Source organism: Sorex araneus, chromosome 3 (assembly GCF_027595985.1).
Source record: "Sorex araneus isolate mSorAra2 chromosome 3, mSorAra2.pri, whole genome shotgun sequence".
Lineage (NCBI taxonomy): Eukaryota > Metazoa > Chordata > Mammalia > Eulipotyphla > Soricidae > Sorex > Sorex araneus.
The window spans coordinates 48,782,284-48,797,071 of record NC_073304.1 but is presented as its reverse complement, the minus strand read 5'-3'; the positions used below and the strand labels follow the sequence as shown (position 1 = coordinate 48,797,071).

General features: G+C 43.8%; 2 protein-coding genes across 4 annotated transcripts in view; one reads left to right on the top strand and one right to left on the bottom strand.

The window, feature by feature from the left end:
* ABHD12B (abhydrolase domain containing 12B) overlaps positions 1-963 on the top strand; it is a 30,383-nt gene extending 29,420 nt beyond the window's left edge. The window contains exons 12-13 of the mRNA XM_012934724.2: positions 132-250; positions 371-963. Of these exons, the coding sequence (XP_012790178.2) occupies positions 132-250; positions 371-398 (147 nt within the window). The 3' untranslated portion in view covers positions 399-963. The remainder of the gene's footprint in view (positions 1-131; positions 251-370) is intronic.
* Positions 1-14,788, bottom strand: part of PYGL (glycogen phosphorylase L) — a 44,037-nt gene that overhangs the window by 6,374 nt on the left and 22,875 nt on the right. The window contains exons 10-21 of one of the 3 annotated variants that reach the window (XM_055131371.1): positions 14,169-14,315; positions 13,616-13,779; positions 12,700-12,814; positions 11,643-11,744; positions 11,381-11,528; positions 11,220-11,278; positions 10,975-11,116; positions 8,516-8,723; positions 6,857-6,991; positions 6,351-6,417; positions 2,737-2,908; positions 1,774-2,332 (exon numbers count right to left, since the gene is read on the bottom strand). In XM_055131371.1, the coding sequence (XP_054987346.1) occupies positions 2,744-2,908; positions 6,351-6,417; positions 6,857-6,991; positions 8,516-8,723; positions 10,975-11,116; positions 11,220-11,278; positions 11,381-11,528; positions 11,643-11,744; positions 12,700-12,814; positions 13,616-13,779; positions 14,169-14,315 (1,452 nt within the window). In that variant the 3' untranslated portion in view covers positions 1,774-2,332; positions 2,737-2,743. Of the gene's footprint in view, positions 1-1,773; positions 2,333-2,559; positions 2,909-6,350; positions 6,418-6,856; positions 6,992-8,515; positions 8,724-10,974; positions 11,117-11,219; positions 11,279-11,380; positions 11,529-11,642; positions 11,745-12,699; positions 12,815-13,615; positions 13,780-14,168; positions 14,316-14,788 lie in introns of those variants that run through there. The other 2 variants (XM_055131370.1, XM_004601732.3) reach the window with 2 other exon arrangements.

Here is a 14,788-nt window from a genome sequence, read left to right as displayed (position 1 = left end):
GGACTCATGGGATCATATGCAGTGCCTGGTATTGAACCCCAGTTGGTGCATGCAAGATAAGCATCCTACCTGCTGTACTATCTCTCTGGCCCCTGATGATCCACTTTTAAATCTGTGACATTTTCTTACAGCTCTATGAAATTGCACACAGTGCATACAGGAACAAAGAAAGGGTTGAGATGGTTATCTTCCCTCCTGGCTTCCAACACAACTCTCTTTACAAAAGCCCTGCCCTGTTACAGACCGTGAGGTAAGAGGGACTGAGGTGAATGTGATGATTTTTACTAGAAAGGCAACTAGTTCTGCTCTGGTTTGCTTGGATCATTAGATGTAGAGAGCAGATAAATTAATCTAGTTTCTTTTACTGCAGGGATTTCCTGAGCAGGCAGTGGGCATGAAGTCTGAGAGCAACAGAGATCTTCAAGGAAGACTTGGTGTTGGATAATATTGGGTTGTCCTTGTTCCTCCCACAGGGAGCTTAGGTTTATTGAGTTACTCCCACAACAGTGCTCCTTGAGGCACACCCAATTCCATCAAGCACTAATAATCCTATATTGCTTTTATCTTTCCTTTATGTCACTTGTATGGTTTAGCAAGGTCCATTTTGTATAGATACAGGAAGACAGTTGAAGCTATGCTTTTGTAACATGGGAGTTAATTGACTCAAATAATATTTACTCCTGGACATCTATTGTATTTACCTGACTTAAGTCTCAGTTCCCCTTACTTCCTAATACCCTCAAAAGGAGGGTCCCCAGGAAGGGACTGGATGAACCCAGGGCAAGCTGTAAACTATCTTTGCATTAAAAGGGGACAAGCTAAGCGCCATAAATATAATAAGTTAAGAGCATGGTCATGGAGCAAACTCTGTCATGACCCAAAAAGAAGTAACTGAATAAGGAGCCTGTTAGAGTTAGGACAGAGTAACCTGGCCTGAGGACTGTAGTCTGGGATATATAGCAAGATGTCTATCTCTTACTGTGTTCATACAAAATCACCAGAAATGCTATAAGAAGTAAATTTACTATGATTGTTTAAATGGATTACTAGCTGAGGAAAGGAGAAAGCAATACACCCTGGATGGAGTCCTGCCCTTGAGCTGATCTCCTAGTAATCTAGAGTGCTGAACCCTCAGATGAGATTTTGTGCTTGAGTTAATCTCCTAGAATTTCCTCAGAAGGAGTTGGTTTACCTCTGTTTGTTGTTATGACAATATTCAACCCCACCAATGTGTACCCCCACCCTTTGTGATTTCTATATAATTGTGCTGTAAGGGGAAATAGGGAAATACAACTGTGAAGGCCTATGAGGATGAGAACGAGGGAACTATGATGACTGGGACTATCACCAAAACTACAACTATGATTGTGCTGAAGAGTCTGAAGAGAGAGATCAGACTCCACTGGGGAGGAGAGAGAAATAAAGGACTACAGACCAGTCTGAGGCTCAGTCCCCCTGTTTCTCCATTCCCTGGTCCTTCATCTGTCTGTCACTGTGGGCTGGCCAGAGAAACGGTTCTCGGCCACAACTTGACTCACAACTTGGTCCAAATACCTCCTGTCATGTGTATTTTTCACATGAAACTGAACTGGGCAGCTGATTGAGCTGAAGTCATTGACATTTCTATGAATCACCTGTTGTTAGAGTAATGAAAAGAACAGATTTTGGATGACCTAGCGCCTGTGTTTATCATAGTCTACCTGTGGAGCTCTGCTGGTAACTTCATGCGTGAGGCTTGTCCGAACGTATGGAGAGGGGCCTTGAGCATGGCTGAGGGACCACCTCAAAGGACCAGGTGTGTGGGACCTGGGGATGAGACCTCCAAGCCTGCTTGGATCAGGACTGAGTCTCTTCCACCCAGATTTCCCATTTTCCAGTAGCTAGGCGGTCACACCCAGGGACTGCCCCGGCGCCGTGTAATCCCATCAACGGCCAGCATCCAGAGATTTAAAACCAAGCTCCTGGAAGTGCGAGGCCTCGAGATATCTTAGAACCTATTTCTCCCTCTGGGAGAACATGGCAAGCTACCAAGGGTTTCTTGCCCACACGGGAGAGCCTTGCAAACTCCCCATTATGTATTCATATGCCAAAACCAGTACCAATGCTGGGTCTCATTCCCCTGACCCTGAAAGAGCCTTTCTCATTGGGAAGGACTAGTAAAAGAGGCTTCTAAAATCTCAGGGCTAGGACGAATGGAGATGTTACTGAGACTGCTTGAGAAATTCGACGACCAATGGGATAATGATGATGATGATGATGATGATGATGATGATGATGATGACCTGTGAGCTGCTTAAATCTCATTCCTGGAGAATCAGAATTTGGATCTCACCTGAAAATAAGTAGTTACCAAACATCTGAGGGTATTTATGGATAAGGTAGTCTTTGGTTTGTACTTAACTCTGTGAAGTTCACTGTTGAAATTAAATTATATGTATTTTAATAAATTTAAATGGTATTACCATTTTCCAGGCAATTTTCTAGTTTTCTGGATGTCACTGGGGGAAAGTCTTAGCAGGCTATACAATCTGATATAAATATTAAGTTTTGCTATTCATATTGTCTTTGGAGATTAATAACTTTATTTTTTCCCAAATATAATCAAACACTTGCCCTTTCAATTCCTAGAGATATTTCATTATATTATTAGGTAACAAAAAAAAATCAAAGAAGGTCATAAAAACTTTCAGTTCAGGGAGAAGCGTTTTTCCATCCTGGAGACACTTCTTAACTTACGTTCCATTTACTTGTTCACACCATTGCTAGCTTCATTGGCTAGAGATATCTTTAGATCTGAAGGCTCCATGTTCCAGATGTCCTGGGCATATTCCTTAATTGTCCGGTCGCTGGAGAACTTCCCTGAGGCAGCTATGTTTTTAAGTACCATTGTGTTCCAGGCCTTTGAATTCTGTAAACAACACATGCATGCATGGCTGAAAGACTGTGTCTCCATCAGGATTTATGAAAAACATCATCATATTTATGCCCAAGCCCATTTCATGAAGCAAGTGGCAGCAAATTCAGAGCAGCAAATTGCATTGAACCATAAATTTTTGTTTCACAGTAGAGCAATAGATAGAGTATATTTGATTTTCTCCTAAAGTATATTTTACTTGGGCCAAAAGTGACTCAGAACATTATTTAAAAATAAAGTGTGTGTCTCACACAAGTGTGAGACCCTGGGTTTGATCCCTCTTGCAAAAAGAAAAAATATCCTTCTTGTATCATGATAAAAAGTATTTTTTTCCTTTCATGGAAACCATGGATATAAATTTATGCCCTGGTTGCATGTTTTGGCATGTAAGTAATATTTTGACACTTATATCTATTTTGGGGCCATACCTGGCACTGCTTAGGGGACACGCAGAAACTGGAATGTAATGATTTTGTAAGAAACTTTAAAAGTTGATTGGAAATACCAAAAAATTCTTTAAAGGTCACTGAGAATGCACTATAAGCATTATAAAAGACTAGCACTGTCATCATCCTTTGCAAAAAAGTCTGAAATAAGTTTTTTTTTTTTGGATTTTGGAAACTTATTAAGAGGTAAATGGAAGATTCCTCTCGTTATTTAAATATGGATCATGAATAGACTTCTTGGATATGTGAATATACAATCTAAGCATCAACAATGTGATTATTGTTAAGAGAAAAAACTGCAATTTGTTCTACTGAACAGGATTAAACCAAATGCTGGCTTCTAAATAGGCATCTTTGGATCTGGGTCCTAATTCTAACAGAACAGGCCCAATGTGCAAAGCTGATGTTTTCCCTGTTCATGTGCTCCTTTTAAAAAAAATACTGTTTTATTCTTTGCTTCTATATAAAATCATGCACTCAGAGCAAGAAAAAACAGGGGCTGGGGTGGGGTGGGTGGGGGCTTTTACTTCCCTCTGAGTTTTTGGGGCTGAACGAGGAGCTCTCATCAGTGCTGAGGAAGTAGGTAGAGAATCACTCAGTTCAAGGCTAGTGCTGGCCCTCCTTGCTATGGCATTAACTTGAACTTGCTCTGGTCTAGATACTTTGTGGTGGGGGTTGCCTGGCTATTAGTCTACCAAATGATTTAGATATAAAGACGCATGGACTTTGAATGATCCCATTTCTGAAATCTGAAGGGGGCCCTTGGAAGACTATAAGGATGACTCTGACACCTTACAGTCAAAGGGAAAGGAAAGAAACAACTGAGTGAAGCTGTTTGCTTTGGAAGCAGTTAACTGATGAGCCTGAATGGTAGGAGGAGGAGAGTCTTAAAACCAGGATTTCCCACACTGAGACAGCGGCCTGCAGAGTCCTGATGTGCACTCTTAAGATTCTGGGATTAAACAGGCTCCTGGAGGAGAGAGTCAAGACCAAGGCCTTGACTTGGTCTTGTGGGAACCCTGGAACCCCACATGGAGCCTGCCCTAGAGACTACCCCCAGGTTCTCTGTCATAGAAATGAATGGGTAGAAGGAATGTTTCATTTGCCTTTATACCCTTAGCTTCCAGACCAGAGCATGCTTGTTGTATAGTAGGTGTTCAATAAATCAATAAATAGGAGTCCCCCCCCCTTTCTCTCTCTCTCTCTCTCTGTGTGTGTGTGTGTGTGTGTGTGTGTGCTTAACCTGGATACTAAAAAATTTACTTCTATTTGATAAGTCATGCTGGTTTTCTCTAAGGATGGTGGCCATGGTGCATTCGTCATAGTTTAGTTCTTTGTGTGTGTTAAGGTGTAAATGTGTTGCTTGGTGTATAACCTATATCAGCCCCTGGACAAACCTTTCTCCTGCTCCTTGCACTATGGCTGTTTCTAACTCTCAAATGAGTAGCCATGTTTGGTAGATGATTGATAGATTTCTGTGAAAGAAACCCGACAGCTTCTGTTTACAAAGTCAGCTGGCTTCTTTCTTTTCTTCCCCCTATTCTCCCCATCCCCGTCCTGTCTTCTTTCTGATTTTTAGTTTTAGAGCCAAATACAGCAGTGTTCTTGGGCTGCACTGCCAGAGATCAATACATATAATAAATTTTATCCTAGTGCCAAAGGAAATAGTGAACATGTGAATCTTCTGGACATCTGCTAAAATTTTTGGATCAGAGGCTAGAGAGATGGTACTGTGGGCAAAGTACTAGCCTTGCACATAGCCAGACTGGGTTCAATCCCCAGTACCACTTATGGTCTCCCAAGCCCCACCAGGAGTGATTCCCAAGATCCTTGGGGGCGGGGCGGAGGAAACTTTGGGAGGCCAACTTCAAAGACAGTGCAAAAAACAAATTTTGAACAATAAACTTAAACTTATTTTTCACAGAAAAATATTCCAACTTTCAAAATAGGTTTGTTGGTCTTAATAATCCAGTTGTTTGAAGAAGAATTAAAAATAAAAAAAAATAAATAAAACCTATCATTTTATGAGAATACAAGGCCACCAGTGGTAATGTTGCATGTGAAGACATTAGTTGAGTGGGAAAGATATTTGTAAGTGACATTAAATAGAGTAGAACTGATGGAGAGAGAGTACAGGGGTCAAAGCAATTGCCTCACATGAGCCAACCTTTGTTCATTCCCTGGCACATTATAAGGTCCCCAGGACATCATATACAGCCCTGGCATCTTCCAAGCACTGCCACACATGACCTGGAGACTCCCCAAGCATATAATCAGACTAGTATCTTGAACAGAAGGTCCCATTGGCCAAGAACATGAAATTGTATAAGCATTAGTTAGAGATGTCATAAAATGTGACCTCTTTTAGTAAAGATTGCGTTATAACATGGAGAAATCAAAATGATTCTGATTAGCAGGATATTGGTATAGTATCTAGGATTTTAGTTCCTGAAACCTACATGCCTAAGTTCCTCCCTGGCCTCATGTTTCTTCTTCTCCCTTGGGCCTAATGGTAGATTGATTATATGTTCGTTTCTGTTTTCCAAGTTCTACCTCTTTAAATGGACTGGAACGATAGCCCAGTGGGTAGGGCGTTTGCCTTGCACGTGGCCGACCCGGGTTCAATTCCTCCATTCCTCTCAGAGAACCCAGCAAGCTACTCAGAGTATCTCACCCGCACAGCAGAGCCTGGCAAGCTACCTGTGGCAAATTTAATATGCCAAAAACAGTGAAAAGTCTCACAATGGAGATGTTACTGGTGCCTGCTCAAGCAACTCGATGAACAATGGGACGACAGTGCTACAGTGCTATTTGATATGTCAGATTCTCCGAGTAAGCCTGGAATCAGACAAGTTTTAATCTAGAGAGTTGCCTCACATTTCTCTTTTGGTTCATTAGTGAGACCATGTTATTGAGGTTTCATTGGAAAAAACCAAAATTTCAGTTTACCATAGTAAATTGGTTTCAATAATATATTGATGATTACTCACCATGTAGAGCTGGCTGACTTTTTCTTGACATTTGACATATGCTTCATAATCTGCAAAGACCTTAAACCTAGTTTTTTGATGGAAAAGAAAGAGCCAAAAGGATTCATTAACAAATGCATGCTAAGATCCCATTCAAAATTCTCTTCTGCTTAATGTCAGGGAATGGCTGGTTTACCAAATTCTGATTTCTAGACACAATAACTTTAACCATCTCTTAGCTTTTCTTCCCCCGAGGAAGAATGTCATCCTGTGATGCATCTGAAGGTGGACACACAAGTTAAAAAAAAAGTCTGATTTGTGATGTCTATCATTCTTAAACTGTCTTAGTGTTGCTGATGGAGAACATCGGGTTTTCTTTTCAAATGTTGCTTGTTAAGGGAGTGAACACTGGCTTCTCCAGAGAAAGCTGAGTGTACACATCTCGGATGTGGAAGAGGGTGGAAAAATGTACCTTTTCATTCCTGTTCTATGGCCCAAATGGCAACATCTTTAAGGCTGGAACTCACCTGTCATGATAAAACAGCATGGAGATTAAGTCTTTGAAGAGGTCTGGTTGCTTAGGAGAAAAGAAGCCATTATCAATTTGATCCACAGCCAACTTCAGTTCTGGGAGTGACTCGTAATATTCTTTTGCCTTATACCTGGGGGGAGATAGAGGGATAAGGGAAAGTTCTGTTGGTATTTGTGATTAACAATACACTGTAATAGCTATGAGAATGCATCCAGAAATACTGGGACTTATGGAAGTCACTGTAGAGGTCAAGTAGCAATTGACTAGATCCCAACATTTTCCTCACTAACTTTGATTAGTTCCTTATAACAGAAGAGACCAAGAAAAGTAGGGAATAAATTCTAGTTATAGAGCAATATTGCAATCTAGTAGAAACAGTAAGATTCATTTCAAAGCAAACTTTTGGCCCCAAATTAGTATTGTTCTAGGCAGAACACTTTTTATAGATCTGCAGATTTCCTAGAGTTGTTGCTACCGAGTGAAATTGTTTCTCAAGTCAGTAGTATATAAGTTACCCTCCAAATGTAGTAATCCTCAGAATACTTTTAGGTAGTGCTCTTTTATGATTAAATTCAGTTTAACAAACCTTTCTAGCTGGAATTATGTGCATAAAAATTCATTACTAAGGCTTTGTAAACCATAGAACTTTAACATTTAAAAAAAAGAAAATAGGAAAAAAATCATACATCTTTGATGCAAGATGCAAAGCAAAAACAAAACAAAAGTTCCCAAACCCCTAAACCAAACAGACCTTTCTAGATAGCAAGTGAAACAACTCCTTCAAAGTGCTTCTGCATATCCATTGCTACCCTCTCCGACTCTATTACATTTTAGTCCATCACTTGGAGATTATGGGGTGGGGGTGGGGGTGGGGGGAAAGACAGGAGGGATTGGGCCACATCTGGCTGCTCTCAGGGTTTATTCCTGGCTGTCTGCTCAGGTATCATTCCGGTTTATGCTTGGGGCCTATATGCAGGGCTAGGAATAGAACAGGGGTTAGCTGTGTGCAAGGCAGCACCTGACCCCCTGTACTACCTCTCTGGCCCTCTCTCTGCTATCTTATAGAACAACTAGATGGTTTAACACACTGATGGTTTAACACTTTCTTGCTATCTGGAAGCATCATTAACAGTGCCCTGCTTTGTGAAATGATGCTGAATTAAAATGTAATACAAAATTTTGGCAACAGTGAGCATTTATATTGCTACTTTTGCTGCTTATTACTTGACTGAGTGATGAGTTAGTTTATTGTATTCTTATTTCCCAAGTGTGAGCCACTGTTGGAACACACCAGCATCAATATTTTAAATTACAGACAAACATTTTAGTTAGAAGTGGGCCCAATTTTTGATTAACATAAGAAATACAGATGGGAAGGAGAAGGGCTCATGAAGACCAGCTCTGCAGTGGTGGAGATCACATGGACCCGGCCCCAAGGTGCTCATACATTATTTCACTTGTGGATTTAATGAAACTAATCTGTGGCCAGGAGGATCCTTTACTCCTGGGAGATGTTCGCTGCCTCTGTTTATGTGATCCAGCCTTAGTGGGAGTCCTGGGTGGACAGGAAGTCTTCTGAGCTCATATACTTTGGGCGTGGTGTGGGACTTGGAGATGGGGTGTGCCTGCCCAACAAAAAGGAGCTCTGTCTTACCCTTTCTTGTCTAAGGCAGCCACATCATCGACTCTCATGCCAAAGATGAACAGATTCTCTTCCCCAGCTTCCTCTGCCATTTCCACGTTGGCGCCATCCATCGTCCCAATGGTCAGGGCCCCATTCAGCATGAACTTCATATTGCCTGTCCCTGAGGCTTCGGTGCCCGCGGTGGAAATCTGCTCCGACAGATCTGTGGCTGGAATGACTTCGAGAGAGGCAAAGGAGCATGAGCGATCTAGGCCACCCCCATCTGCTTGCATTTGGCCAGCTGGCCTGGCCTGGTCATTAAATCAAACATTCCCAGAAGGACTGACCTCCTCCTCCCCTTGACTCTGACCCTCTTGACCCTGCTGGACGTGCTCTCAGTGCAAATGCTAAAGGACAGTGTGCTTAGAGTACTCTTCCTTGCTATATAGACTTGATAAGATAGCTCTTCCTGGGGACAGTATGGTAGCTCGGGGGCTAGACAAGAGTGGGCTGGATTCTAGGCACCACATGGACCCCCAAACAATATCCAAGAGCAACCCTGCTGAGCCCCTCCCCACCTTCACTACCCCTACCAGCCCTGGAGGGCCCCGGCACTGCTGGGGTGGCCTGAAGATTTAGGCACCCAAAGGCCCGAGCAGCATCGCTCTCAGCTACTTGGCTAAGAATCACCAGTGAAGTCCCAGAACTGAGCATTGCTTGGGGGGGGGGGTCCCCTCAGCACAAAACATGATACCTCTATTCCCTGCCTGCTATAAACACTAGCGCTGCATTTTCTCTCCTTTCTTACCATCAATTTTTGTTATGGCTTTATTTTTATTTTTACTTTATATCTTTCTAGAATTTTGAAACTTAATCTCTTTTCCTATTTTTGGCTTTTCGACCACACCTGGCATGCTCAGGGATCACTCCTGGCAGGGCTCAGGGGATGGAATCTAGGCCAGCCACGTGCAAGGCAAGCACTCTTGTACTATGTATGCTTTGGTCCTGAAAACTCTTTTTACTGACCTTTAAAAGTCGGTCCCCCCACCCTCTCTTTTGGGATAGAGGGAACGGTGCATTCCTTCCAGTATTTCCTCCCCCAGTTTCTCAACAGGATGGATGTGTGTGCCTGGTGTTAGACAGAACCTGTCTTATTTACACACAAAGTAGACTGTCCTGTATAGGGCAGCAAGGTTCTTCCCTGTGGGAAAGCTGTTCAGAGAATTAGAGATGTTTTATCTGCACTCACCAAGTCCTGGCACCTTATCTTTGTGCATACACTTCTAAAACCATCCCACCAGGGAACTCTCAAATAGAGCAACTCAGAGAAGATCCTGTCACAGTTTGGGAAAGGGTACATGCACAGTTGGATTTTGCATAGGGACAGTGCTTTGTGGGCCGGTGCTGCCAATAAGTTAAGGTCCCAGTGGGCGAGAAAGGTGGCTGGCTTCTTGCCTGGTTGGCTGTCCCCACGTGGGGACTCCGTGCTCCATACCCAAGTGGCCATCTCAGGCACATGTAAGCCTCATGCTCTGGCAGTCTGACATGGGTTGCCACACAACAAATGACAGCCCTTTCTTCCCATGAGGTGACCAGAGGAATAGCTGGCATTTGATTGCAACATGGGATCAGGGACCCAAAAGTTTGTTTTCCTTTTCAGAGGACAGTCTGTGGGTGCCAAAACTCCAGTGCCACCTCCCCTAGCACCTATCCACTGATTGAGGGGGGTGGGGTCGGGGAAGATGTGCTGGATAGTACAATCCTGAATCTGGTAACAGCAATCTCATCATCACTCGGGTCACTCTGAAAACTCTATCTTGGCTTGGGAAAGAGGCTGGGTCCTGAAATCACTGTCACTGGGTGATACCCATTTCACACTTTCTGAGAAGTCTGCAAACTGTTTTTCAGGAGGTTTGAACCAGACAATCCCCCTAACACAAAATGACAGTTCCTTTCTACCACGTTCCCCACCAGCACTGATTGTTTACACACTAAAATTAAATCTTCCTGTTTTAATTAAAAAATGTGATCAGAAGAAATTTTAAGAAAACCACATAAAATAATACTGCAAAAAATTGAGAAGCAATTATGAAATATTTCCAGCCACATTAAAACAAATAAAAACATTCTAATGAAAATAATTTTGTAAATAAATAAAGCTCTGAGGTGCCCGAGGGTGGCACGGATCTCCTAGATTCCTAGCTCCTTGAATCTTGGATCTACATTGGATCCTATTTTTCCAATGTAACTAATTACTCCCTAGAATTTACCCAGCCCTGCATGGTTTACAATGAGAGTACTATTTTTTAAATGGTTTTTGTTCGTTTTGTTTGTCACAGCCCTCAGTGCTCAGTGGTTATTCTTGGCTCTATGCTTGACTGGGGGATGGTTATTCCTGGCAGTGTTCAGAGGACACTGGGATCGAACCCTGGGCACCCAGCAGGCAGACCATGTAAATTTGCTTTCTGTGCTATCTCTCTGTCCATTACCTTTTTCAGCAAGAGACACTCTGTAGTTCTCCAAGAATATGACCTTCAGCTTGCTGCCAATGACAGGGTCGTTGTTCACCACATCAGCCACTGAGGTGATCAGCTTTATGATCATTTTGGCCATGTGATAGCCTGGGGCAGCCTTGGGGCAGAAAGGCAGATATGCTGACTGAATGCAGCAGCAAGAAGGCAGAGAAGAGAAGAGAAATCAGAGTCCCCTAGTCCACCAAACAGAATCAACTTACTTTGCCACCGATAATAACTGTTCTGGGCACAAATAACTTCTTAGGTTCTTTCTTAATGCCTGGAAAAGATGGAGATGGGGATGGGAGAAAGGAAGATGGGTGGTTGGGATGCTGCTTCTCTCTCTAGGGGGGCCAGTTGGGGGGCTCTGGGGCTGACTCACGATTGTACATGGTGATGACGTGCAGGCAGTTCAAGAGCTGCCGCTTGTACTCATGGATCCTTTTCACGTGCACGTCAAACATGGAGGATGGGTTGATCTTCACCTTGTATTCCTTCTCCAGGTACTGAGAAAACTTCAGCTTGTTTTCCTGTGGAGACAGCACCCAGTGTCTGAGTCTTCCTGAGCAGCTTTGGGGGGTGGGGGGCCTGTCTGTGGGTTGTGGCTTTTACAGCCCTCATGGCAAGTGCCTGGAAAGGCTCACCTGCTTCACATTGGCCACCTCCCGGAGGAAGACATCATCGCCCAGGAAATCGTACAGCTTCGTCAGCTGGCTCAAGTCTTTCACGTAGTCTTCCCCAATTTTCTATCCGTTCAGAGGGAGAAATGATTTTAACTCAGGGAGGGCAAGAAAACCTAACTGAAGAGTTTCTGTCTGTGCTCACATTTCCCCTGCCCCTCCCCCCCAGTACCCTGAATGGCTTTGCTGCCATAAGAGGTTAGTCAAGCTGTGTGGGAAGAACCTTTTTGTAGGGGTGGCAGGGATAAGGTTCAAGCAGTGCTAGGGGCCACCAGGTTTGCATAGAGCGGTGCTTGGGTGCTTGGGTGATGCTAGCAATGGAATCCAGGGCCTAAGGCATGTGCTCCAGGCCTTCAAAACATCTCCCCCATTCCCCCCAAACAGATTTGCTAGTATTTTAAATGTGGTTCTATAGTATTGTTACAAAGCAGGAAATTTGAAAGGTTGACCAAGAACCCAGGATCTACTACTCAAAGGATTTTAGTTGTCCTCATTCATTAAATAGGGGAGTTTCTTCCATCGGTCTCTCCTGAGCGCGTGCTGTTCACCAGGATCAGCTTCATAATGCGGGGTCACTTATTCAAAAGTTAGGGGATAGCACAGCAGGTAGGGTGTTTGCCTTGCAAGTAGCCAATCAGGGTTCAATTCCTCCGCCCCTCTCAGAGAGCCCGGCAAGCTACCGAGAGTATCCCGTCTGCACCGCAGAGGCTGGCAAGCTACCTGTGCCGTATTTGATATACCAAAAACAGTAACAAGTCTCACAATGGAGACGTTACTGGTGCTCGCTCGAGTAAATCAATGAACAATGGGACTACAGTGCTACAGGGGTTTGGTTTCAAGATGGAAAGAGTGGAGCATTCAATCCAGCAGGGAGCCTGGTGGGGCTACACATGTCACACTTTGATGAAACTCCAATGAAAAAGATTATACTTGCAGATCAGAAGCACACTTGTAAGCATCCATTCAGTCAGGCCTCTCTCTCCGCCCCCGCCCTCCCCCGCCACCCCACACTTCCAGGTACCTCTGCTATCAGCTCTGCAAGTCCCGGGTTGCAGAGTAAGAGCCAGCGCCTTGGAGTGATCCCATTGGTTTTATTCTGAAACTTGTCTGGCTCTAGCTCACTGAAGTCCTTGAATCTGGAAAGAGAAAAGACACATCACTGCATCCGGCTGCAAGGTCAGGTTCCTGTATGCTGGATAGAGCTCAGAGTTGTGTCCAAGAAGCCTAGTGGAGGGACTGGAGCAAAAGTATAGCAGATAAGGGGCCTGCCTTACATGTGACCAGTCCTGGTTTGACTGCCAGCACCACATATACAGACCCTTGAGTAAGCCAGGAGTGTGTCTCCTTGCCCTGCCTTGCCTTGCCCACACCCGCTCCTCCCAGGCCCCCCAATAACCATCAACATAAGTACATAGACTTAGGAAGGTTAAAGATGGAGGGAAGGCTGAGAGCAGTAAGCACCGCCATTCTAAATAGAAAAATCACTTGCAACTCAAAATGATTAAAATTCTGGTGCGCCAGGGCAACTCTCAGCTCAGTGGTCAGGGGTCCATCCTGGTGCGTTGTCCATCCTAGTGGAGATCATGGGGTGCGGGGCAGGCCTCCTGCAGGCCAGGTACGAGCTCCTGCTCATGGAGCTAACTTTCTGGTCCTTCTAGGAAAGTATTTATTTTTGTTGTTTTGGGTCATGTCTGGCAGTGCTCAGGGTTTATTCCCAGCTCTGTGCACAAAAACCACTCCTGGCAGGCTCAGGGGACACTATGGAGTGCAGGGGATTAAACCTATGTTGGATGCATGCAAGGTGAGTGCTCTACCCCCTGTATTATTGCTTTGTATCTGAAAATACTTTTAAACATTTTCATAAGGGTTTTTATCACTCCCAGATGCATCACTCATCAGTGGAGTGAGGCGAGACCCACAATCCCGGGCAGACTCACACTTGGGTCTTGATGATGTCTGAGTGAATCTTTGCCACACCATTCACAGCATGGGAGCCCACGATACAGAGATGTGCCATGTTGATCCTTTTGCCTCCATCCTCTTCTACCAGAGACATCCTCCTCAGCCGGTCAATATCTTTAGGGAAGAGTGCTGCAATTCTCTAGCCAAAGGGAGAGAAATGACTTGTGAGTGATTCAGGTGTCAAGCAACATAGGGGTAACATGCATCATATTTTCCAGGCAGGCTACTCCCTTAAGGATTGAATAGATTTACCCAGAGAGAAATCATTTTAGTATTTTCAAGAACTGGCTTGTTCTCAAGGATCACTCTTGACAAGGATCAGGGGACCATATGCTGTGCCAGGGATTAAACTGAGGTCGACCACATGTAAGGCAAGTACCTTAAACCCTATATTAGCTCTCTGGGCTGGTAACTTTCATTCTTTTGATATATCAATGATTAAAAGACTTTTGGGTTTCAAGTTTCTTAAGTAGAAACATTTTTACAGCTTGTTCTCAAAAGAGGTATGAATTTCTCAAAATGACTTACATCCAGATGCTTCTGATTGATTTCATAAATAATCTGCAAATGTCGAGGCAGCAACTTCTCTAGCAGCTCCACAGGCCAGCGCTCCAGAGCTTCAGGGAGCACAGTGTGGTTGGTGTATGCGAAGGTCTTCTGGGTGATCTCCCAGGCCTGAGGAGGAAGGAGGGATGGGCAGTTTCTGCAAGAACAGTTGCCTGCAGGGGTACTGCCATAACACACTACAACCCACCCTCAACTCCCATTTGCCTGTTCAGGCCAATTCATCTGCAGCAGGAAAATTGTAAGTATATGGTCCAGAAGTATATGGAAGCTAGAAGTACACGGGAACATGGTTTTGGAACAAAAACAACAGTTACTTGTCACAGTATTTGATAAAACCCACAGCATGCAGGCAGATCACCATCATCCTAACATGCCTTTATTTATGAAACAAACAGAATGTGAGGAGTAAAGATTTAACACAAAGAATGTTTAAAACAGGGACTTTCAAAGAAGGGTCACTTTCAGTGAGCTGTATTCTGAGGTTAGAGTTTAATTTGGATCCTTGTAAGCACAAATAGCAGTAAATACACTGGCTTTAGTATTGTCAGTGAGTGCCTGCAGTCCCATTTGGAATGTGGTTG